Source organism: Lontra canadensis, unplaced genomic scaffold (assembly GCF_010015895.1).
Source record: "Lontra canadensis isolate GAN:19392208 unplaced genomic scaffold, GSC_riverotter_1.0 scaffold153, whole genome shotgun sequence".
NCBI classification, from domain to species: Eukaryota; Metazoa; Chordata; class Mammalia; order Carnivora; family Mustelidae; genus Lontra; species Lontra canadensis.
The window spans coordinates 679860-702775 of NW_022631147.1; the positions used below are offsets into that span (position 1 = coordinate 679860).

General features: G+C 44.9%; 1 protein-coding gene across 5 annotated transcripts in view; it reads left to right on the forward strand.

The window, feature by feature from the left end:
* The window catches only part of ERC1 (ELKS/RAB6-interacting/CAST family member 1), a 563354-nt gene extending 549693 nt beyond the window's left edge, over window positions 1-13661 (forward strand). For all 5 annotated transcript variants that reach the window (XM_032844415.1, XM_032844410.1, XM_032844412.1 and 2 more), the window contains one exon: window positions 13032-13661. In XM_032844415.1, coding sequence (XP_032700306.1) covers window positions 13032-13169 — 138 coding nt within the window. In that variant the 3' untranslated portion in view covers window positions 13170-13661. The remainder of the gene's footprint in view (window positions 1-13031) is intronic.
* The last annotated feature ends 9255 nt before the right edge of the window (window positions 13662-22916 follow it).

Genomic DNA, 22916 nt, shown 5'->3' on the forward strand with positions numbered 1-22916 from the left:
GGGTTGGCTCAGTCGGTTAAGCGTCTGTCTTTGGCTTAGGTCAGGTCATGATCTCAGAGTCATGGGATGAGTACTGCATTAGGCTCCTTGCTCAGTGGGGAGTCTGCTTCTCCCTCTCTTCCCCTCTCGTGCTCTCTCCCTCTCTCAAATAAAATCTATATAAAAAATATTATATATATATGTGTGTGTGTGTGTATATGTATATATAAAGATATACATATATGTATATATATAATATATTACAATAAGCAAAAGATACTAGAATGAGAGAGCTTACGTTAGGGCTGTGACCAGGAGATCAGCAAAGAAACTAAATCATAAGAAACACAGCCTGGGGCGCCTGGGTGGCTCAGTGGGTTAAAGCCTCTGCTTTTGGCTTGGTTCATGGTCTCAAGGTCCTGGGATCGAGCCCCACATTGGGCTCTCTGCTCAGCAGGGAGCCTGTTTCCTCCTCTCTCTCTGCCTGCTTCTCTGCCTACTTGTGATCTCTATCAAATAAATAAATAAAATCTTAAAAAAAAGAAGAAAGAAAGAAACATAGCCTGGAAAGGCCATTAACAGGAATTTCCCAGATTAAGAAATGGCCAGTAAATATACTTATAAATGTTTGGTCTCAGTTTTGGCATCACTACAAATGAAAAGAATTACAAAGAACTACAAATGAAAATAGCCCCATCATATCAGCAAGGTTGGGGTGTGTGTATGTGGCCCCAGTATATTGGGTAGGTGGGATAATGAGCACCCTTATTCATTGCCTAGAATCTGAAAACTAGTACAGCTCTTCAGGAATAGTTTGGTAACATGTCAGAAGCTTAAAGAGGTATATACACTTTGACCCAGAAATTTTGAGAAAATGATCATAAATATGCAAAGATTTATGTACTAGCAAACAACATGTTACTATTTGTAGTAATGAAATATTGAAAACAAACTAAATTTCTAATAATGGAATTATTTAAATTATGATACGTCCATAAAATGGATTACAATGTGACCCATTTAAAAATTACGTTTTAGAAGAATATTTAATCACGTGAAAAACTATTTGTAGTAGTAATTAAGTGAAAACAACAGTTTATTAAACAGTATGAATGGTATGAGTTGATGTGTAAGTGGAACATTCACAAAAAAGTGTTTATTAAGCATTTGAAAAATGTGGGTCGAGCTCCAGAGAGAGAAGGGAGTTAGAATTATATTGACATACCTTGATAATCCTTAAGTTTAGGTCACATATGGGTTATTTTACTATTTTCTTTTGTATGTGTGTGAAATTTTCTATGCTAAAAGTTATTCAAACCCCACAAAAATCCCCCTCAAAAGAAATAATTAAATTTGCAAAGAAAGTAGATTAAATGTATTAATGCACTAAAGCACTTAGAATAATGCCTGGACCATAATAAATGTCCCTTAAGTTACTTGCTATTTTTATTACTGCTTTATAAAGCTAAAGATAGACAGTGTTACCCCAGCAGAGGACAAAAGAGGAAGAACAGAGGAATGCCTCCCCCCGGCTGGAGCCCAGGAAGCCCCTGCATGTGTGGGACGAAGCAGAAGAGGAACAGGAGTAGGAAAGAGAAGAAAGACAAGGACAGGCCAAAGAGAGCCAGAAAGTCAAGAGGCAGAGAGATTTTAGAAGGAGATGTTATCAGAACAAATAGCCCAGAGGAGTTCAAGTAGGTTGAAGACAGTTAAAGCCATTGGATTATGCTGTTCAGGAATCCTAGAGGTTCGGTTTTGGGTTTTGGGTTTCTTTATAACATGCACACACAAAAAAATACACCGATGAAAAAATGCAACTCAACAAATTTTTAACACTCATGTAATGAGCCTTTGGAACAGGAAGCAGAAAATTCCCCAGCACCTCAGAAGCCTCTTGTCTTGCCACTACTCTGCCCTCCATGGGTGACCTGACTTCTAATACTGGAGATCAGTTTTGCCTGTTTTTTTAACTGTTTATACCTGGAATCAAACAACGTGAACTCTTTTGCGTCTTGCTTCTTTCATTCAACGTCATGTTTATGAAATGTGTCAGTTATGATATACATAGGTATATTTCGTTCATTCTCATTGCTGTATGATACTCCATTGTATGAATGACTATACCACAATTTATCACCTAGTTGTTGATGGACATTTGGGCTATTCCCAGGTTTGGGCTATTTTTCTGGATTCCCTTCTCTCTTCCATTGGTCTATATGCCTGTTCTTATGCCAGTAGTAAATGATGTTCATAACTATAGCTTCCTAGTAATACTTTTCTTCATGATTGTTCTTTGAGATTGCTTTGGCTGTTCCTGTCACTTTACACGCATGCGTGCATCCACCAGCCAAAGTTCTTACTGGTCCTGCATTGATTCTGTGGATTAGTTTGGGCATAATTAACACTTTACGCTACTGAGTCTGACGATCCATGGTCATCATGTATTCCTCCATTTAAGATACCTTTTATTTCTCTAAATGATGTTTTACAATTTTCAGGGGAGCAGGCTTAGCTTAGTAACCTTTTGAGAGAGCAGTTTCAGTAAACAGCAAAATGTAAATTCTCAGATGCTAAAGAGGAAAATGGGAAACAGAGGTAGCAAATGTAAACCGTTCCTTTGAGATGTTTGATAGTGAAAGAAAGAGGAAAATTGGTACTAGCTTGTGAGAGAAGCAGATTTGAAAGGTTGTTTCGGCAGAGAGTGCCTTCAGAAACCATGGAGAGAGTCCCCGGGGGTAGGAGAGATTGGAGGCACAGAATGAATTAAAGGGACAGGGACATGGAAGGGTGGCTCAAGTTAGCCTGGAGAAGAAATTAGGAGCAAGGAGTGTTGTGAAGTTATTTTGAGGTAGTGTGTTTCATGTCTGGATTACTTTAGTAACAATTTCTTCAGACTCACTGGTTGCTTACACAGTGAATAGTACTGAGCCATCACGAGTGCTGTGCCCTTTGTCACTCATGGCACCAGAACTCACATTCAGGGTGTTTGGAGCAGCAAGACTTGCTGCCCTCCCGGTCATCCCTAATCCACATGTTCAAATCCCTATTTCTTTGAGCAAAGCATATTACTTTGTATTTTCTCCACTGTGCATATCTGTTCATTTATTATTCCAATAATCCCTTCTTCCAGAGTATCTTAGTTAAATTAAGGCTTAGTAGATAGGGGCTTTTCCACTAAATCTTGAGGTGCCTGAGAGACTTGAGGAAGATTTTGTAGTAGAGATTTTGTATATGGAGGAAACGAGGGTGCTGAGATAAGGGATTTAATACTTAAGTTCTAGAAAGAGCTTGCAGAATTCACAGGAACAAATCTGTTTGGCAGTTTAGTGGAAGTTATTTTACTTTGGAAGTAAGTTTTTAAGTTTGTTGTTTGCTTTAGGTGCGAAGCTTTCAATACATACACAGAAAATTGTATCTTTCCATCTAGAGAGGGCACTGTGTAAACTTACGTGCTACATATAATTATGGTGTTTTTAAGAATGTAAACCAAGAAGACAGTATTTTCACTGCAGTACTTGCAGTGGTGGAATTAGCCTGCCAATATTAGAAAGTAGAGAATAGGAAGTGGAAGATCTTGTTGGATTACTCAGCCTTATATCCAGTAAGTTTGGATAGGTAGCTTTAACAAGGAAGGGAAAGAGGGAGAGAAAAGGATTTAATTCATTGCAGCTAGGATATAATAAGCATTTTCATTGAATCCCAAATATTACATGTTTGTACTTCTGGGGAAATTCCTTTCTGATGTTAAGTCTGAAGTGGCCTTTCTTTGGGGAGAAGGTGAGAGTTGAGTAGGCAGGCATGGGGGCAGGGCATGGGCAGTGGGCAAGGGGTAGAGGGAACAAGAATGTCTTGGGTGAAATCTGGTAACTGACACTTCAGAAGCTAGAACACACTTTTCCCAATTTAACCATAGGACACGCTGCATACTGGTAACCATACAAAAACTTCTTTTTTTTAAACATGTGATGCACATGCTAAAGAAATATTTTAAAATAACAAGGTACAAATACATTCCAAGATTTGTTTTTACACCTGTGCTGTGTAACACATCTACGTTTTTAGTTTGATAACTTCACATGGCCTTTCTTTACTAAGTGCTCTTTTTTTTTTCTTTCACACATTCCTGTACTCCTTTGACTTCCGAATGAAAAAACTTTGCATTTTCGAAGTCAAAATAAAAATCCTCATTTTAAATGTAATTTCAGTTTTATAAGAAAAGTTGATCTTCGAGATTTTTTTCAAGACAGGAAATGTTAGCATATATTGGCTCAAGTGCCAGTGAGCTCTCTCTGCTCAGCCGTGCCCACCTCTGATATTGCTTGCAGATAGAACACAAACCATGCATAATCCCTGGAGAACAGAGAAAGCCCCACCAGATGGAAAGCAACTTCAGCTAATGAAGGAACACTTCCTTCTCTAAACTTTGTGATTCTTCTGATCGCCTCTCTTTTTAAACACCTTTTCCCGACAAACCATTCATTAGCCTTTGGAAAAAGCATAGTCTTACAGTGTGCCTCTGGTTTTTCCCCCTGATCTTTTTCTATCACTTCTAGTTCTAATTCCTCTTCCAGGGCTAAATCAGTCCTTCTGCTTCTCGTGTACACCCTCCTGACATTTGTAGGTCGTAATCACGTTCCCTCCCCTTAGCGTTCAGTTAGTTCAGGCCTACTGCTTCGTTCTTCTAATCCTGCCTCATAAAATGATCCTTTCAGCTTCTTCGTCATGCCTGCCATTTGCCTTTGAACTTAGTCCAGTTTGTCTCCATTTTTTCGGGTAATGAGGTGTGTGAAATGGAACGCAGTGCCCTAGTTGTGTTTTCACGGAACCACTGAACAGAGCAAGGGCCCTCTGAGGGATAATGCCCAGGCCTAGCCAGCCCAAGGGTCCTTTTGTCACCCTCAAGGACTGGTATTGCTTCTGTCAAGACCCAGTAATTCCTGTATTCCTGACCTCCCATGAACAGCCAAGTGCACATCCTCCTCCATGCCTTGGGAGCTCATATTTCTCCATTTAGAGCGATGCTCTTTTCTGTTCTCTCGTATCAACAGTCATATTCCTCAAGAAGCTTTTCCCTTCCTTCTCTCCTTTTGTTCCATCCAAACTGAAGGCAGCAGCATTTTATACCTGTCTGTGGGCATTTGCTACGTAGTGCGTTGAAGAGAGTACTCAACTGGTATTTTTTTTTAACAGTGCTATTGAGCTGTAATTCACACACCATACAATTCACCTGTTTGAAGTGCACAATTTAACAGGTTTAATACATTCTCAGAATTGTACCACCATCACCACATCCAGTTTTCAACATTTTCATCATTCTAAAAAGAAATCCATGCTTCTTAGCCATCACTTCCATCTACCCCATCCCACCCCAGCCCTAGGCAGCCATTAAAATCTACTTTGTGACTCTGGACTAAAGACCTGAACGTGAGAGGGGCACCTGGGTGGCTCAGTCGTTACCTGGGATCAAGCCACACATCAGGCTTCCTGCTTGGTGGGGAGTCTGCTTCTCTCTCCCTCTGCCCACCCCACCCTACCTCCCACCGCCAATTCTTGCTCTCTCTCTCTCTCAAATAAATAAATAAAATCTTTAAAAATAAATAAATAAACAGGGGCACCTGCATGGCTCAGTGGGTTAAGCCTCTGCCTTTAGCTCAGGTCATGATCTCGGAGTGCTGGGATTGAGGCCTACATCAGGCTTTTTGCTCAGCGGGGAGCCTGCTTCCCCCTGCCTCTCTGCCTGCTGCTCTGCCTATTTGTGACCTCTCTCTCTCTCTCTGTGTCAAATAAATAAATAAATCTTTAAAAAAAAAATTAAAAATAAAGACCTGAATGTGAGACCTGAAGCCATAAAAATCCCATGAGAAAACCTAGGCAATAATTTATTTTTGCCATTTGCCTTGGCCACATTTTTCTAGATTTGTTTTCTTGGGCAAGGGAAACAAAAGCAAAAATAAACTATCAGGATTATACCACAATAAAAAGCTTTTGCACGGTGAAGGAAACCATCAGTAAAACAAAAAGGTAACCTACTAAGTGGGAGAAAATATTTGCAACCCATACATCCAGTAAGAGGTTAATATTCAAAATACATAAAGAACTTATACCACTCAACACCAAAAAACCCTCCAAATAATCCAATTAAATATGGGCAGAGGACTTGAGCAGATATTTTTCCAAAGAAGACATCCGGACGGCCAGCAGACATATGAGAAGACGCTCAGTGTCACTGATCATTAGAGAAATGCAGATCAAAATGATGATGACATGATGAGATCACCTCACACCTGTCAGAATGGCTAGAATGAAAATGATGGGAAGTAACAAGTGTTGGTGAGGATGTGGGGAAAGGGAAACCCTTGAGCAGTCTTGGCGGGAATCTAAAACAGTACTGGAAGTTCCTCAAAAAATTAAAAGTAGAAATACCATATGATCCAGTAATTCCACTACTGGACTTTTACCAAAAGAAAATTAAAACACTGATCAGAAAAGATGTATGTACCCTTATGTTTATTGCAACATTATTCACACTAGCCAAATTATAGAAGCAACCCAGGTGACTGTCAGTAGAGGAATGGATAAAGATGTGATATGTGAGAGAAACAGACAGATATATGTGTATACATATCTACAATGGAATAGTACACAGCTATGAAAAAGGAACGAGCTCTTGACACTTGCAACAACATGGAAAGATCTAGAGGGCATTATGCAAAGTGAAGTAAGTCAGACAGAGAAAGACAAATACAAAGACAAATGATTTCACTTACGTGTGGAATCTAAACAACAAATGAACAAAAAAACATAAACAGACCCATAAACACAGACAATGAGCTGGTGGTTGCCAGAGGAGGAGGGTAGGCAGCTAGGCAAAATGGATGAAGGGAAGCAGGAAATACAGGCTTCCAATTATGGAATGAATAAGCCGTGAGGATAAAAGGTACAGCATAGAGAATATAGTCAATGGTATTGTGACAGTGTTGTATTATGACAGACGGGAGCTACACGTGTGGTGAGCTTAGCATAACATACAGGTCTGTTAAATCACCATATTGTACACCTGCAACTAATGTAATAGTGTGTGTCAGCTGTATTTCAGTTTAAAAACAAAAAAAAGTAGTAAAGATTGGAAGTCCTTCCATCCATTCAAACTACCTATTTTTAACAGTTTTGGATTTCTCTTTACATATACTTTAGATAGATCGATCTCCAAACATACCAATCTCTCTCACCTCTTGTTTGCTGCTGAGACTGTTAATAAAATTTTGTTCTTGCAAATTGTCTTGGCAAACAAACTTGTGTATACATTCTTGAATTTCTTAGTGGTATATTTATAGAACTATTCAACTTTTAATAATTCCGATCTCTTAAAAGTAGAAGTATTTGGTCAACGGATATTTGCGTTTAAATTTGGTTGATGAGACCAGATAGCCCACTATATTCCCACAGTAGTGTAAGACTACCCACTTCCCCTGATAACAGTCTTTCAGAAACTTTTGCCAGTGTGATGGGGGAACAAAACCCTACCTTATTTCATCTGTATTTCTTTAACTACAAATGAAAGAGCATTTTTATGTGCTTATTCACCATTTGCATTTCTTCAGTGAGTTTTTTGTTCATATCCTTTGCCCATTTCTGTTATTAGGCTGTAGTATCACTTTCATAATACATCGATACCAATACTTGTTCTTTTGTCTTTTCTCCCTTTATTGTTGAGGTATATTCACTTTGTCCCCTCTTTGTTGAGGGTTGTTATCATAAATGGATGTTGAATTTTGTCAGATGCTTTTTCTACATCTGTTGAGGTGATCATACGATTTTTATTCTTCATTTTGTTACTATGGTGTATCATATTTTTGATTTATAGATGTTGAAGCATCCTTGCATCCTTGGAATAAATCCCACTTGATCATGGTGTATGATCCTTTTAATGAAGTACTAAATTCAGCTTGTTCGTATTTCATTGAGGATCTTTGCATCTGTGTTTATCAGGGATATTGGCCTGCAATTTTCTTTCTTTGTGGTGTCCTTTCCTAGTTTTGGTATCAGAGCGAGCAATGCCAGTCTTATAAAATGAGTCGGGAGTGTTCCTCCTCTTCTGCTTTTTGGAAGAGTTTGAGAAGGATTGGTATTCATTCTTCTTTATGTGTTTGGTAGAATTCACCAAAGAAGTCATCCGGTCTTGGACTTTTTGTTTTTTGAAAGGTTGATTAATGATTAATGATTCCGTTCCCTTGCTAAGAGTCAGTTCAGATTTTTTTTTTCTTCATGATGCAGTTTTGGTAGGTTGTGTTTTTCTAAGAATTTATCCATTTCTACTAGGCTGTCTGATATGTTGGCATATAATTTTTTATGGTAGTCTTTTTTGATTCTTTGTATTTCTCTGGTATAAGTTAACATCTCTTCTTTCACTTCTGATTTTATTTGACTTCTCTTGCTTTTTTTCTTGGTAAGTTAAGCTAAAAGGTTTATCTCTTTTGTTTATCTTTTCAAAACACCAGCTTGTAGTTTCATTATCCTTGTCTGTTGTCTTTTTATAGTCCCTATTTTATTTATTTCCACTTTCATCTTTGTTATTTTGTTCCTTCTACTAACTTGGGGCTTTTTCCAGTTCCTTGAGGTATAAAGTTAGGTTAAGATATTTCTTGCTTCTTACTGTAAATATCTATGAGTTTCCCTCTTAAGAATGCTGTTAGGGGCGCCTGGGTGGCTCAGTAGCTTAAGTGTCCAACTCTTGACTTTGGCTCAGGTCATGATCTCAGGGCTGTGAGACTGAACCCTGCGTTGGGCTCCATGCTCAGTGGGGAGTCTGCTTGAGATTCTTTCTCTCTCCCTCTGCCACTCCTCCCCCTCTCTCCCAAATAAATAGATCTTTTTTTAAAAAATGCTTTTACTGTATCCCATATATTTGGTATATTGTATTTCCATTTTTATTTGTCCCAAGGTATTTTTTTATGAACTTTATTTATTTATTTGCCAGACAGATCACAAGTAGGCAGAGAGGCAGGCAGAGAGAGGGTGGGGAAGCAGGCTTCCTGCTGAGCAGAGAGCCCAATGCGGGGCTCAATCCCAGGACCCTGAGATCATGACCTGAGCTGAAGACAGAGGCTTAACCCACTGAGCCACCCAGGCACCCCAGCCCAAGGTATTTTTTTGATCTCTCTTTTGATTTCTTTCTGGACCCATCAATTTTTCAGTCACATGTTGTTTAATCTCCAAATATTTATGAATTTCTATTTTCTTTTTGTAACTGATTTCTAGTTTCATACCATTGTGGTTGGAATACATGCTTGATGTGACCTCAGTCTTAAATTTATTAAGGTTCATTTTAAGGCCTTACATATTATCTGTCCTGGAGAATGTTTTGTATGTGCATGAGAAGACTATGTCTTTGCAACATAATTTTTAAATTTAGATCTTTAGGTAATTTTAAATTTATGCTCATATAGGGTATGAGCAGGAATCTAACCACAGCAAGGCCCAGTTGACCTAATACAATTCATTGACTTCAAATTACTCCTGCTCATATTCTAAATCCCAGTGATCTAATTTTATCAGTACAATACTCTTCTAGTTAGTGGCTTTTTACAGTATGTTTTATAATCTGATAAGCCAGTCCACACATGATTTTTTTCCTTTCAAATATTTTCTTAGCTCCTGTTATATATATGATAAATTTAGAATTAATTACCAAGCTCTGAAAGAGCCTTTGGGATTTGGTTTCGAAATGTGTTTGTGGTGTATTTTTAGGTGAAAACAAAGTCAGTTCACAAATAATCTATATACGGTCATTGCCATTTTGTTTCTAAAATTACCTGTATATATAATAAAACAATGTCTCAAAGGATATACAACAAAATATGTAGCAGTGGTTATCTCTTGATGCTAATATTGTTGTTCTTTTTTTTCCTGGTGCTTTTGTTTTCCAGATTTTCTACAATGTTTGTGTAGTACTTTTTTTTTTAAGATTTTATTTATTTATTTGACAGAGATCACAAGTAGGCAGAGAGGCAGGCAGAGGTGGGGCGGGAGCAGGCTCCCTGCTGAGCAGAGAGCCCGATGTGGGGCTCGATCCTAGGACCCTGAGATCATGACCTGAGCCAAAGGCAGAGGCTTTAACCCACTGAGCCACCCAGGCACCCCTGTAGTACTTTTTAAATTAGAAAAAAAAAAAAAAAACCTGAAAAAATAATAAATTAAAATGTACCCATTAGAAACTTCATGATTATCTACTTAACAAACAGAAGCCAAATGGGAATGGAAGGTATTTCATAGGAAATAAACATGTGAGTTGTAGAGAGTGAGTGCAGACACCTGGCTCTGAATATAAACCAAAGATGTCTGGGGTATTCCTGGGAAGGACCGAGATGGGAAACTGAGGCAGAACAGCCATACAGCCTCCTCCATTACTTTGCGTGGTTGACTTTGGTTCTGTTCAAGAGATTTGAGAGTCGTCGCGTCCTCACCTAGCAGTCTTTCCGGGTTGTCGTCTGTGCGGCTAGATTGAGATGGCACCTACTTTCCTTGGTTTCCCCGTTTCAGAGACTCGCATTCACACGACACAGCCAGACCTTGAGATGGGTCAAGACTTAGTGTAGTCTCAGTCCGGTCCTTGCGTGTCCTGGTGTTTTAGTCAACATTTAACAGAAAGAAGATTGCAAAATCTGTTCCCAGCTCTTTGATATATTTGAAGCAGCAGCATTCTCATTCTTGGCTCAGGGCACGTAGATTCTGTCAGCGGTGCAGTTAAAACTTGGTTCTGTGTGCTCTTTAATCAACATGCTCTGTCAAGGTAATCTTAACCAACTTAGCAATAATTACAACAACATCTAACATTTGTCAGATATTTTCTGTGTCAGGCATTGTACTGCACTTTATATGAATATCCCACTAAATCCTTAAAACAACCCTATGAATGTTATTGCCCCATTTTATAAATGAGAAAACCGTGCCGGCTGACATTGAGACCCAAAGGGCCTAACCAGAACCTGCATCCTTAATACATTTGGAACTCAATTTTTAATCTCTCTGCTTTCCTAAAAACCTCTGCCTCCTGTATTTTCAGTCTTATTTAATGTCCCCAGCTAGAGCTATCAGAATGATCCTCCCTCCCCTCTCACTGAACTTCACCACCCATCAGTCCTACGTTTGGGAAGTCTCCTACCCATCTGTTGCCCTCCGTGTCCCCTGGCCCTGCCCCAGGGCCTCTGGGCTTGCCACAGTAACCTCCCTTGACTGAATCTTCCTTCCACTCAGTCTAACTGTTTTTATCTTCCCAGTTCTCTTCTGAGAACATGAAGCTGATCATGTCACTGCACTGTTTAAAAGCTCTTAGACTTCCTTTTTTGTTTGTTTTTTAACCAGATTAAATCTGAACTCCTTAGCTTTCCATCCACAGGCCAGCCCCTGTCTGCCTCTTCTCAGCTTCATTGCCTGTCATTCTTTGCGCAGTGCCCTTACCTTACGCTCCAGCCACACTGAAAGGTTCCGTCTTCCCGAGGTCTGTGCAGAGCCCCTTTATAGCTCTCACATCTGCATTTCTTTCATCTGCTTGAAAGCCTCTTGTTTGATCTCCCTACAGACTCCTATTCCGCTCTCAGGCTCCACATCACATACAACCTGTAGTAGCGTCTTCTCAGACCCCTCCAGGACATAGCAGTCATTCTCACGTCTTCCCCTATAGCACGCGTACGGGCCTCACTTGCGGTAATTAATTATCTGTGTATATGTTTGTCTCCTCCATTAACCTGCATGGATCTCGGAGCAAGAACCAAATGCGTTCATCTTTCAGCACCTAGCACACAGGAGGCCCTCGACAAATGCTGGCTTACTGCTTGAAGGAATGTCCAAAAGAGCGTTTGAAACGATAGGAAGTTAGAATTATACTTACTCCTAAACAGAGGACTATCTTATGTGTTGCTCCGAGTAATCTCTTTAGCTAAATTAGAGGCCTAAATTCGCAGGTCGTCTGACATACTGAATAAAAGTGGTTTATAGCAAACGGGGAAGGTCTTTTAAATACAAGTTTCCCCAGGATAAAGGACCATTGTGCAAGATTAAGATCTGATCTGAGATCACACATGTGCCCCTGTCCCCCGTGCTGGGGATGGGTATGATATTGTGACACACTAGAGAGAACGTTCCCCCCAGCATGAGAGCACTGGTGCTGGCTTAACAAGCCTTTGGGACTTGGACTAGTCACCCCTTCCTGAGCAAACACTCGATATTAACTTACACCCTTTCCTGGTTGGGAACTCTGATGCAGGAAGACTTCCCATAGAAAGTGCCTGTCCTTTTTTTGGTCATTTCTTTTTTTCATTTTCAGCTTTATTAAGGTTTAATTGACAAATAAAACGGACATAATAAATGTATAACATGATTTGATACACATTGGTGAAGATTCCCACACTGGAGGTAATGCATCTGTCATCTCACATCACTCCTTTTTTTTTCCTTATGAGAACATTGCAGTTTTACTTTCTTAGCATATTAATTTATTTTTTAGATGGGGGAGGGGCAGAGGGAGAGGGTGAGAGAGAACCCCAAGTAGGCTCCATGCTCAGTGGTGCAGAGCCCAATGCGGGGCTCGATCCCATGACTCTTGAGATCATGACCTGAGCCGAAACCAAGAGTCAGATACTCAACCGACAGAGCCACCCAGGCTCCCCTCTCTTAGCATGTTTAATTATACAGTACAATTTAATCAACTATAATCATATTACACATTAGATCCTCAGACCTTATTCAGATTATAACTGAAAGTTTGTACCCTTTTACCAGTCTCACCCCATTTCCCCCACTCCCCCAGGCCTCAGTAGCTACCATTGTGCTTTGTGTTTCTGTGAGTGTGACTCTTCCCCACTCCCCCGGATTCCACTTGGAAGTGATACCATGTAGTATTTGTCTTTCTGGCTTATTTCCCTTCACATAATGCCCTCCAGGTTCACCCATGTTGTTGGAAATGCCATTTCCTTATTCGTGAACAATAACCATTAGCCCAGTGCAAACAGCATCACTTTATTTTATCTGAAATCCATCTTTCCTCTCCCTTTCAGCTTCAGAATGAGCTAGAGAAAGGTGAACGGGACAATGCAGAGCTTCAGGAATTCGCCAATGCCATTCTCCAGCAGATAGCAGATCACTGCCCCGACATCCTGGAGCAGGTGGTCAACGCGTTGGAAGAGTCATCCTGACCCTGCTTCATGGGGAGCAGCCAGCCCGGCAGTGCTGCTAGAGTAAACCCGGGAGCCGAGAAAGAGGAGCTGTAAGGAACAGGCACCCAGAAACTTCCTGGCACCCAACAAACACTACAAACTCTGTCCTATCTTGGTTGGTCCTTCGAGTGTGATTCCACCAGCCTCTCTACAGCTGGCATCTGACTTCTGCCTTTCTACCTTGGGTATTGTCTCAACACTAATCCTCCTGATATCCAGGGTGGGTAAGTGGCCAGGTTTCCATGAAGAACTGCCATCCCGTCATCAGCAGTGGAGAACTCTGGAAGCTGGTGGTTCTGCCCTTACAGAGGGACATGGAGTGGAGAGCCCTTTTTCCTTCTGTCCTTGACATGAGAACTAAACAGGAATCTCCTTGGAGTTCAGCATATTGAAAGAAACTTCCCAGTGGACTAGAGAGCTGAGTATTCTAATATCACAACAGGTGCTTTCTCCTAAAATGGTTAAAAAAAATTTTTTTTGAAAAAGAGGGGAAAAGAGAGAACAGGGACAAAGAAAAACTGACTCTTCTGCTTTCTTTCACGTGTAATGTTTTATGCAAGGGAGCTGCGAGCAGGCCTCATGATGGCTTCATGAACACTAATACCCCGAGTTGGGAGTCTCTACCCACCCCTGTCTGTCTCACTCATCCTTGCTCTTCTCAACCAGTTAACAAGAGGATGGTGCCGACAGTTCTCCCCCGGGTCCCTCTGTCTTTAGACCTTTGACCTTATTATACTTCGGTTGTCAGATCACATATCTGGATCTGAAAGAGAAGGGTTTGACGTGAGGGCCTGCCTTCACCACCTACAGCTCTGCTTCTGTGGAAGATGATGGCTCCCTGGGCCCGGGCTGGTTTCTCCTAAACATCTTTCATTGGCATTCTAGGCCCCTGAGCCCCAAAAGAATGTTTCTGCCATCCCACCACCCATGTTTCACGCTCTTGCAGCCCAGTGTTTGCTGAAGTTCATGACCCACCTTCCTCCCTTTTACCTTTACCCTTGATGTGCACGCCCAGAACCGTAGCCTCGAGCATTGTCTGGAACCTCCTTCTAGCACAAATGAATGTTTCTCATCCCTCACACATTCCTTCCTCTACTCTTTCATTCAGAGAATATTTATGAAATGCCTACTGTGTGCAAGTCACTGCTGGGTACCCATCCTTGACAAGTCTCTTTTCAGTGAGGGAAAAATGTGAAGGACTCTATGAGACATACCTGCTTGAGTCAGAACGCTCAAAGGCATACCCTCCCCGCTCCTTCTGTCTTAGTAGAGGTTATCTTTTCCAGAAGAATCTTTCACAAATGAGCCTTTCTCATTTCTCATTATAATGGAATGAGTGAGTGTGGGAGGCAGGGGGCCAAGTCATTTACTTGTCTTCAGGATCTTATTGGGTGGGTGGTTCAGGATTGTTGTTGCTGTTACCCCACAAGAGTATAGCGTTTAGGGGGGCTACAGTGGATAGTGTTATCTTAACACATCCGCACACACCACGTGGCACTTGGCCAGCTCCGTGTCGCAGATCAGAAAATGGACCCCAAAGTTGCAAATCTGGTTGAAGGTATTGGCATTTTTAAAGGCGTTCTTCCCAAGCCCAGACAATGGCAGTCATAACCAATCAGGCAGCAAGAAAGAGCCCACTTATCCCCAGTCTAGCCCTTTGACCACCTCTCCTGCCAGACTCCCACCAGACACTCACATCTTCTGATAAGAGTTGCTGAGCTAAATGTTTTTGTCTTGCATTTCCCTCTTTCCCCCTCCCCAGTTACTCACCCCAAGAATCCGATGCTGCCTGGAAAGTCACCACGGCTGTCAGTCCAGGATCTTCCCACCAGCAGCCCTTGACTGTCCCATTAACTTATATGGTCATATCTCCAGCTACCCTGATTCCCTGCTGTCAAACAGGCTCCCTGTGAGACAGCTGTAGAATGTTTCCTATCGAAGGTTTAAATGGACTCTGCTCAAAACCTTCTTACTGCGATGCTTCCTGATAGCCCAGCTGGCCAGAAGCGGGCAAGGTGGGAGATGGAGGGGTTAGATGGTTAGTGGTGGTCGTTTGTGGTCAGTCACCACGATTCCATGCACTGCCCGTAAATCCTGTAGAAGGCCCCCTGTATTTTAGGCCTGGAGTATTAGAATCTCACTTTATCTACCATAACACAGAGAACGGAGGGATGAGGACACCCTTGGTAGGACTCCTGCAGAGCAGGCAGGAGCAGAGGCCATGCCCAGAGAGGTGGCCCCAGCCCCAGCTGCTGTTCTCTAGACCTTCGAAGCAAGCAGGTCTCCCCGGGTCTTACTCATTCTGTTTCTGCTCTCAAATACAGGACCTGCCACACTTGTCCACTGTGTGGGTGACTCTCACTGTACCTCCTTTCTTCCCCTTTTGTTTTCAACCCTTCCTCTTGCTTCCCTTGGAAGTCCCTTGACAAGTGCTTCTGAGAAGAAAAATTTCTGGGCCACCATCATCCATCTGGTTTCTGTGAATCTCCTTGATTCCTCCTGGGTGGCCATCCTAGCACTTCAAATGGTTCTGGGGACTTCTGGGTTCTAGATGAAAGTAGGTTCTGGCTAAAATTTAATAGCAAACATGAGCAGATTTTATATTACAAGGGCAAAATTACTACAGTGTCTAGCACTTAAGAGTATCTTATTGAGTTGAGATCATTCATCAGGCCACCTTTTCCTAATTGCGCAGTGCCCGTCACACACAGACTTATCAATAATGCCTGGCACTCTTCTAGTGCTCATGGTTTCACAAGGTCACTCAGCTGCTGAGGAAGGTCTATAGTCTGAACGCTCACTGCAGGTCGCCTGTTATATTCACCAAGTTTGTCCACTCTATCGGCAAGTCTAGTTGCCCTTAAGCACCTGAAGCTCTGCACCCCAAATCAAGGTCATTGTAAAAGGGGACAGGAAGAAGAGTGTGTGGAATTGAACGTGGGGCTCTTGACTGAAAAATACAACGTGATTTTTCTCATCTTTTCATATACCTCTATCCCAGGTACTCACTGAGTTCTTGATGAAGTATCTGAATTGAGATTTACAAAGACTTGGATACCATTTGAAATGGAAAAGATTTTAAATGGGCTTTAATATATTAAGAAATATGAATGGGAATCCCCACATCCATCTCAGCTCTAACCTGTAACCTGGTACCTTATAGTCTAACAAAGAGCTAAGTGCTTCTCTCTCTTCCTTACACTTGATCTTTAGAAATACTAGTAAAGCAGATGGGACCCAAGACTGTCTTCAGGGTCGATAGTGGCAGTGTGACTTAGTACCTCTTGTCAATAAAAGTCTGTTTGATTTTCCACGAGGAGAGGAGCTTGTTGGCTCACCCACTCCTCAGAGAAGAAGAGGAAGTCATCATCAAGTTTTAGTCATCTGCTGAGCTAATCCCTCCCCATGACGTTCAGGATTGGCATTTGGATTTGCTGCTAGAGAGTTCTGCTGATCCCAGAACCATCCTGGCCTCCCCTTTGACCCCAGTCATGAAGCACAGGCCCCCTGGCTACCCTCAGGGGTTCTGAGGAAAGAGCACATCAAGAACGTGGTGCCACATTGAATGTGACCTTCCCACCGCCCTTCCTGAGTCACAGTGGGCCGTGTCCATAATATCAGTAACTGATGTCTGCCTCCCCGGCCTCATGTCCCACCCGCAACGGTATAGAGCTGTGGGAAAGCAGATGAGGACAGAGTAGATGCAGCAGAGCCCACTGACCTTTGCCAAGCCTGCCAGGCCAACCCATCCATCACTGCCAGTCCCTGGGCTTCTCAGGACAGCGACTTGAACTGGTCAAAGAAACGTTTTAAAAAGAACCTGGAGTTTTCCCCACGTGGACTAAGGGAATGTCTGGGCAAGAAAAAACACACACACATTACAGGGAAATCCTTCTGAACAAAATGGCTGTCTTTACTTACTCTTTTTAAGCAAAAACTGTTTCCAGACTTTTTAGTGTCAAAACTGTAACCAAGTGTCTCCTGATTTTTTTCCCAATGTGTTTGGCGCGTGCTGTGACCCTCTTGTAGGTGTTTCTCCTCCTGACTCTCTTGGGGGAAAGGTTGTTTTAGGGATTGATTTGGAGGGAGCGGATTTTTGTCCCATCCCGCCTTCTCTTTTGTTTCTCTGCTTGTCAATATTGTCTATGTGGTTCAGAGCATTGGGGCAGTTACATTGTGTCCATTGTTGAGATTATTAAGATATTAAAAAGTAGTTTGTAGAACTGAAAAGTTAAAGAGCTGTGTTTTAAGAAATGCAAAACGATATCATGTTAATAAAGGAATTCAAGCTATGGGGCAGCCAAACTCCTCCCCGCTTCCTCCCAAGCTGGCCGAGATGGCAGCTGGGCTAGTCCCTTGGAAAACACCAGTGGCCACCCTCCAGTTGGCGACTGCCTGAGTGAGAGAGCTACTGAGTAAGAATTGGAATCCGGGGCTCAGAGAGTCCCACTGGTGCCAGTGGTCTCCTTTACATCCTCAGGACTTCTGGGTAGACGTTTCAAAGTTTGAGACCCCACAACCACCCTCAGACCCACTTGGTCCCAGCTCCGTGTGCCTAATACTGTGTGGTAACCCGGGCTTGGCCCTGCAGCCGCGCAGCCGGCGGCAGCCCCGTGCAGGCCGCAGACCCGCTCTCCCGCCCACTTGGTGCTATGTCAGCCAGGGACCCAGCCAGCACGGGCTCAGCCCGGGCCAGCCTGGAGCCCACAATCCAGGCCGACGAATTGTACTCAGATCTCAGTTCCTTCTGGCTTCAGGCCCCAGAGTCTTGCCCTTGAAGTTTTTTAGACCCCACATCTCCCATGCCCAGGCTGTCTCCTTTGGCCCCAGAGATGCCATGGTCAGCCAAGAACGGGATCCCTGCGAAGCCTGAGGTGAACTACCCCCTGGGCCAGCACAAGCGCTCCAAGCCTGGCCCTTCTCTCCATGCCACACCAGTATTGCTTTCGTGCTCTGATGCAGCCAGACCCACCTGAGTGCCACACCCCACCCTCACCGGCCAGCCTGCCCATGCGGGACTAGCCCACTGGCCCGGGGTCCTGCAGAGCACACCGGGCTGTCCAGGGTGGAGACCCGACGTCTGCCTGGGATCTGCCCCCCTCTGCCCCTGAAGACAAGTGCAGCACTTGAGTGAGAGGCACTGGGGGCCCTGGGCGCGGACTCCTTTTAGCTTGAGTTCCTTGTGGTGACAGTAGCAGCCGCAATGATGGTGTCTGTGATACAAATGCACCTGCTGCCTTCAACTGTGTGTGTGTGCATGTGTGTGTGTGTGAGAGAGAGTGAGACGGCCGGAGTCGTGTTACTGACAGGATAATGACATTACAAAGAAATTGTGTTATAGTCAACTTTGCCTTGATAATTATTGTAAACACTTTGTCCATTTTTTTTCTTTTTTATTCACAAACTAAATCCATCGGGAAATTATAAAGTTATTTAAAAATCGTGTGCTGTGTCTTTCTTTGAGTCTCATCCAGTCTAATAAGCCAAGTGAGACGAGTCCTCAAATGCCAGAAAAGCAGGGAGAAGCCGGTGGCCTCCGAGAGATGAAAGAGAAGAACGCCATGGCAGGTGAGCCAGGAACCAGCTGTGCCCGGAACCCCCCAGGCCTGCCTGGGGTGAAGGCAGGGATGGAGGAGCCAAGGCTGGCTGGGCCCTGATAGGCCTGGCAGGGTGAACTCCGGTTTGGTAGCCCCATAATTGCTCTTCGAAGTCAATTTCCACCTCCCTTTCTCCTTCCTTACACACTAGACCCGAAGCCAGTTTCCCCATTTCGCATCGAACTGTGTTTCTGGAGCTTGGGGGCGGGGGGGGAGCAGCCAGGGCCTGGTGGAGGGGGGGGTTCACTCAGGACTCGGTCTTCACTGGGGTGTACGTGACCTGTTAGCTCAGGGGTGCGAGAGCTGTAGCAGCCAACAGAAAGCAAACCCCAAGAATTAAGGAACCAGAGAACCTGTGCTGGAAAATCCCCCAGTGTGGGTATTTGTCTTGGGCCTTACGCTCAATAAGAAAGTATTCTGGGGTGGGGAGGCAGGGCAGACTTCTTGTATGAGAACTAGTTTTCTGCTTAGCTCCATTTATCCATCTACCCTCAGAGGGGCTCAATCTGCTTGCCTCACTCTGCCCCCCTTCCTTGGAAATTCCTGCCCGCTGTGCACTGGCTCTTGGGAATTGGACGGGAGAGCCAGCCATCGCCCCTCCCGGCAGGTTCTCCCCGCACCTGGGCTCTGGCCCTGCCTCCCTCCACCTGGAACAGCTGCTGAGACGTCCCGCCAGGTGGAGGAACACCTGGGACACCACGCCACTTACAGGACTCAGAACCTGATGTTGCTCATCACGTCGTCATGAAGCAGGAGCGATTTCACTTGTGGAACATGTCTCATACTGCAAAATACAAGATCACGACCACAAGCAGATGTGTCCACAGAAAGCTGTCAGATTACACTGCTCAGCTGTTTCCAGGGTTTTCCATTAATCTTATTTCACTATTTATTTATTCACTCTGCGGTCTACCACCACTCCGTTGCAGACAAATGGACTCAGAGACCATAAGGTTCAAGGAAAATAGGAGAGGAGAACTTGCAATTGAGAATTCCATCCATTAACTTGTTTTTTTTTTTTTCCTTTGAGGAAAAGACTGCTACTATTAGATTTTTTGAGGTGGAATATCTCGGGCTGGCTCAAAGATGATTAAGAACTAGTCAGACGTGGGGCACTGGGGGGCTCAGTTCGGTTAAGCGCCACACTCTGGATTTTGGCTGAGGTGGTGATCTCAGGGTGGTTGAGATCAAGCCCCCACATCAGGCTCTGTGCTGGATGTGGAGCCTGCCCAAGAGTCTCTCTCTCTCTCTCCCTCTTCCTCTGCCCCTCCCCAGCCCTTGCCTTCTCTTGTGTGCGCTGCGCTCTCTCTCAAAACAAAAACAAAAACAAAAAAAATCTAGTTAGAGTCTGGAGTGGGGGAGTGTTTGAGATCCATGAGCTTTCCCAGATGTCCTGGAAAGAGCCCTGGACTCCCAGCCCAGAGCCTTTGGCTGCTCCCTGACCCCCCAGCCTCTCTTCGACCTTCCCCTTGAAAATAAAGCTGCCTTCATCTAAGCCATAAGTCACAAATCCATAAGCCATGAGGCATCATATATGATTATGTGTTTCCTTTTTGAAAGCTCCTTTGAGAGTGTAAAGCATAAAATTGCTCTTTTTGCACCTGCAATTTGCTTAAAGCCCATCCAGCACGTGGGTCGGGGCGTTGTCGAGGAGCGGGTCACCCGTACAGAAGCATGGGCAGTGGATCAGTGTCTGCCAAAGCTGGAGATCGGATGCCCGCGGCTCGTAATCCCACTATTACCCTGTATGTTTGAAACATCCACAAGTTAAACACTCACACCCTTTGATCATGCTCCCCAGTCACCGCACAGGGACCTTTTCCCCAGGATCCAAGTCATCTGCCTTCACAGATGGCCGCCAGAGCCCTCTGTTCAGGAGTCATGCTCTGCTGTGTTCTGGGCACCGGTCATACCAATAAGAGCCTGGGGCGTGTCTCCCAGGACCCAGCTTCGGGGGTCCTCACTTCACCGGCTTTCTCTCACTTCAACTTCGTAGCCATCCTGTGAGGCGGGTGCTGCTGTGCCTATTTTACAGATGAGGCATGGGGCAGCGAGACAACCTTCCCCAGGTCCTGCACCTCAGACATGGGGTTCAAGGTTCAACCTGGCTCCAGCTCTGGCTCCAAGGCCTGTGCTCTTTAACCCACTACTGTGGCCGCTTCTCTTGGAGAGCTCGGACCAGTGGCAGAAAGGAATCCCATAAAATGTGGGAACACATAAATTGTGAAGGCCATGCTCTTCATAGACCTTCAAGTTTGACCTTGAAAGGTAAGCTGCATTTTCAAGGATGAGGGAGGCAGAAAAGAGGGCCTGAGCAAAGACAGGGAGGTGGGAAAGGACGCAGGGTATTCAGGGATAGCAAGCAGTCTAATATCAAGATCAAATACTGCTTGGCTTAAGACCGTGGAGGAGAATGGGGCTCCTGGGTGGCTCAGTCCATTAGGCGTCTCCCTTCGGCTGCCATCGTGATCCCAGGGTCCTGGGATTGAGCCCTGCTCCATGGGGAATCTGCTTCTCCCCTGTCCCTGCTCATGATCTCTCTCTCTCTCTCTCTCTCAACTAAATAAATAAAATCCTTAAAAAAGAAAAAAGGCCATAGAGGAGAAGACATGGCGGCCACAATCATACCTTAAAAGAAGGTTGGATGGGCTCATACTGTGAAAGGTCTCTAATGCTCTGGAAAGGAAGGCCAGACTGGGGGAACCTTAGCCACACCACCACCAGTGACCATAACCACAGCCAGCATAAGAGGCTGGTCAGTAAAAAGAAAGAAAAAGAAAAGCACCTGGGTGTGCCCACTCTGGAAAGCATCCAGGCCTAGTGACCATGGGGGCTGTGGAGGTGGCCAGAAGCAGGTGATGGCTGGAGCCCTGGAGGGAAGTCTCCCAACACCCAACGTTACAAGGCCGGGAAGTGATGGGCCTCGGGTTAAACCTGGGTCAGTCTGTGTGCAGGTCTCTCTCTGGGCAGGTCCTTTCACCAGCCCCCAGCCCCGCCAGAGCTCGTGGCCAGGCAGGAGCCTCTGTGTGACCCCTGCAGGGCGGGAGGCACCCAGGCCTGTCCGGGGGCAGTGGGGGGTTCGAAGGAAGAGGGAAATCCTGTCGCCCCATTGTCCACCCGCGGAGGGGGAGAGAGGAATGAGGTCTGAAGCCCGGGTGATGTGGTGGCAGCCCTCCCCGTCACCGATCCCTTCCCTTGCCATGCCCCGCGGGGAGGAAGCGACGCCTCTGCCACAGGTGGCACTCACAGGGCAAGGCGCGCTGGTCCCGGCCTAGTTCCCAGCCACACGGCAACCCACGCCAGCTGGCCTTCGTCCCTCCCTCACTGCATGAGCACTCCTTCTGGTCTCTCTCTCTCTCTCTCCTTCGGGCTCAGCACCCCCCTCCCCGGCCCCCCCACACCCCCGCAGCACTTCAGCCTGGCTCCCGAGGGTGAAGACCTTGACCCATGTTCATCTAAGAGGGCGTGGGAGGACAAAACGTCCATCAAATGCAGGGTTTCCGTGCCCAGAAGCCACCTCGGGCCCCCGGCGGAATGCACACACAAGGCGCGGGTCCTGTTGGATTGTCTTGGGCTTGAATTTTTTATATTATGATTTTATCCTTAAGGAGTGTCGGAAATGAGGCATTGGAGGGAGTCTGTTTGCAATCTTACCTTGCAATGGCGTGCACAATTGACTGGGGTGGCATCCCGGACTCCTCGCCACGTGCGTGCGCGTGCATGTGGAGGTGTGCATGTGGGGGTGTGTGTGTGGCAGAGATGTGCTGGAACAAAGCCCAGCCCCGAGAATGTCCGTGTGAGGCCTGCAGCCATGGCTGTCCCTCCCCTGGCAGCGGCGGTAACTGGTCAGCAAAGGGGACACGCACAGCGACTTTGGAAACCCACGGCTCCAGGGTGAGGGGGTGGCTGGAGGTTTTTGTATCCAGCTTTCCTTTGATCCTGATCATGGGCATTGATGATCAGAAGATTCCACAGCTTTGAGGAGTCAGCTGACTCCAGGGAAAAAGAAAAGCCAAGAAGCCGGTCAGCCCTCCTTCATCTGTGGGCCTCATCGCTGGCCATCCCCGAGGCACTAGCTGCCCAAAGGACACCCGTCCAGCGGGGCCTGTGCCGTCTCAGGGCGGCTGAA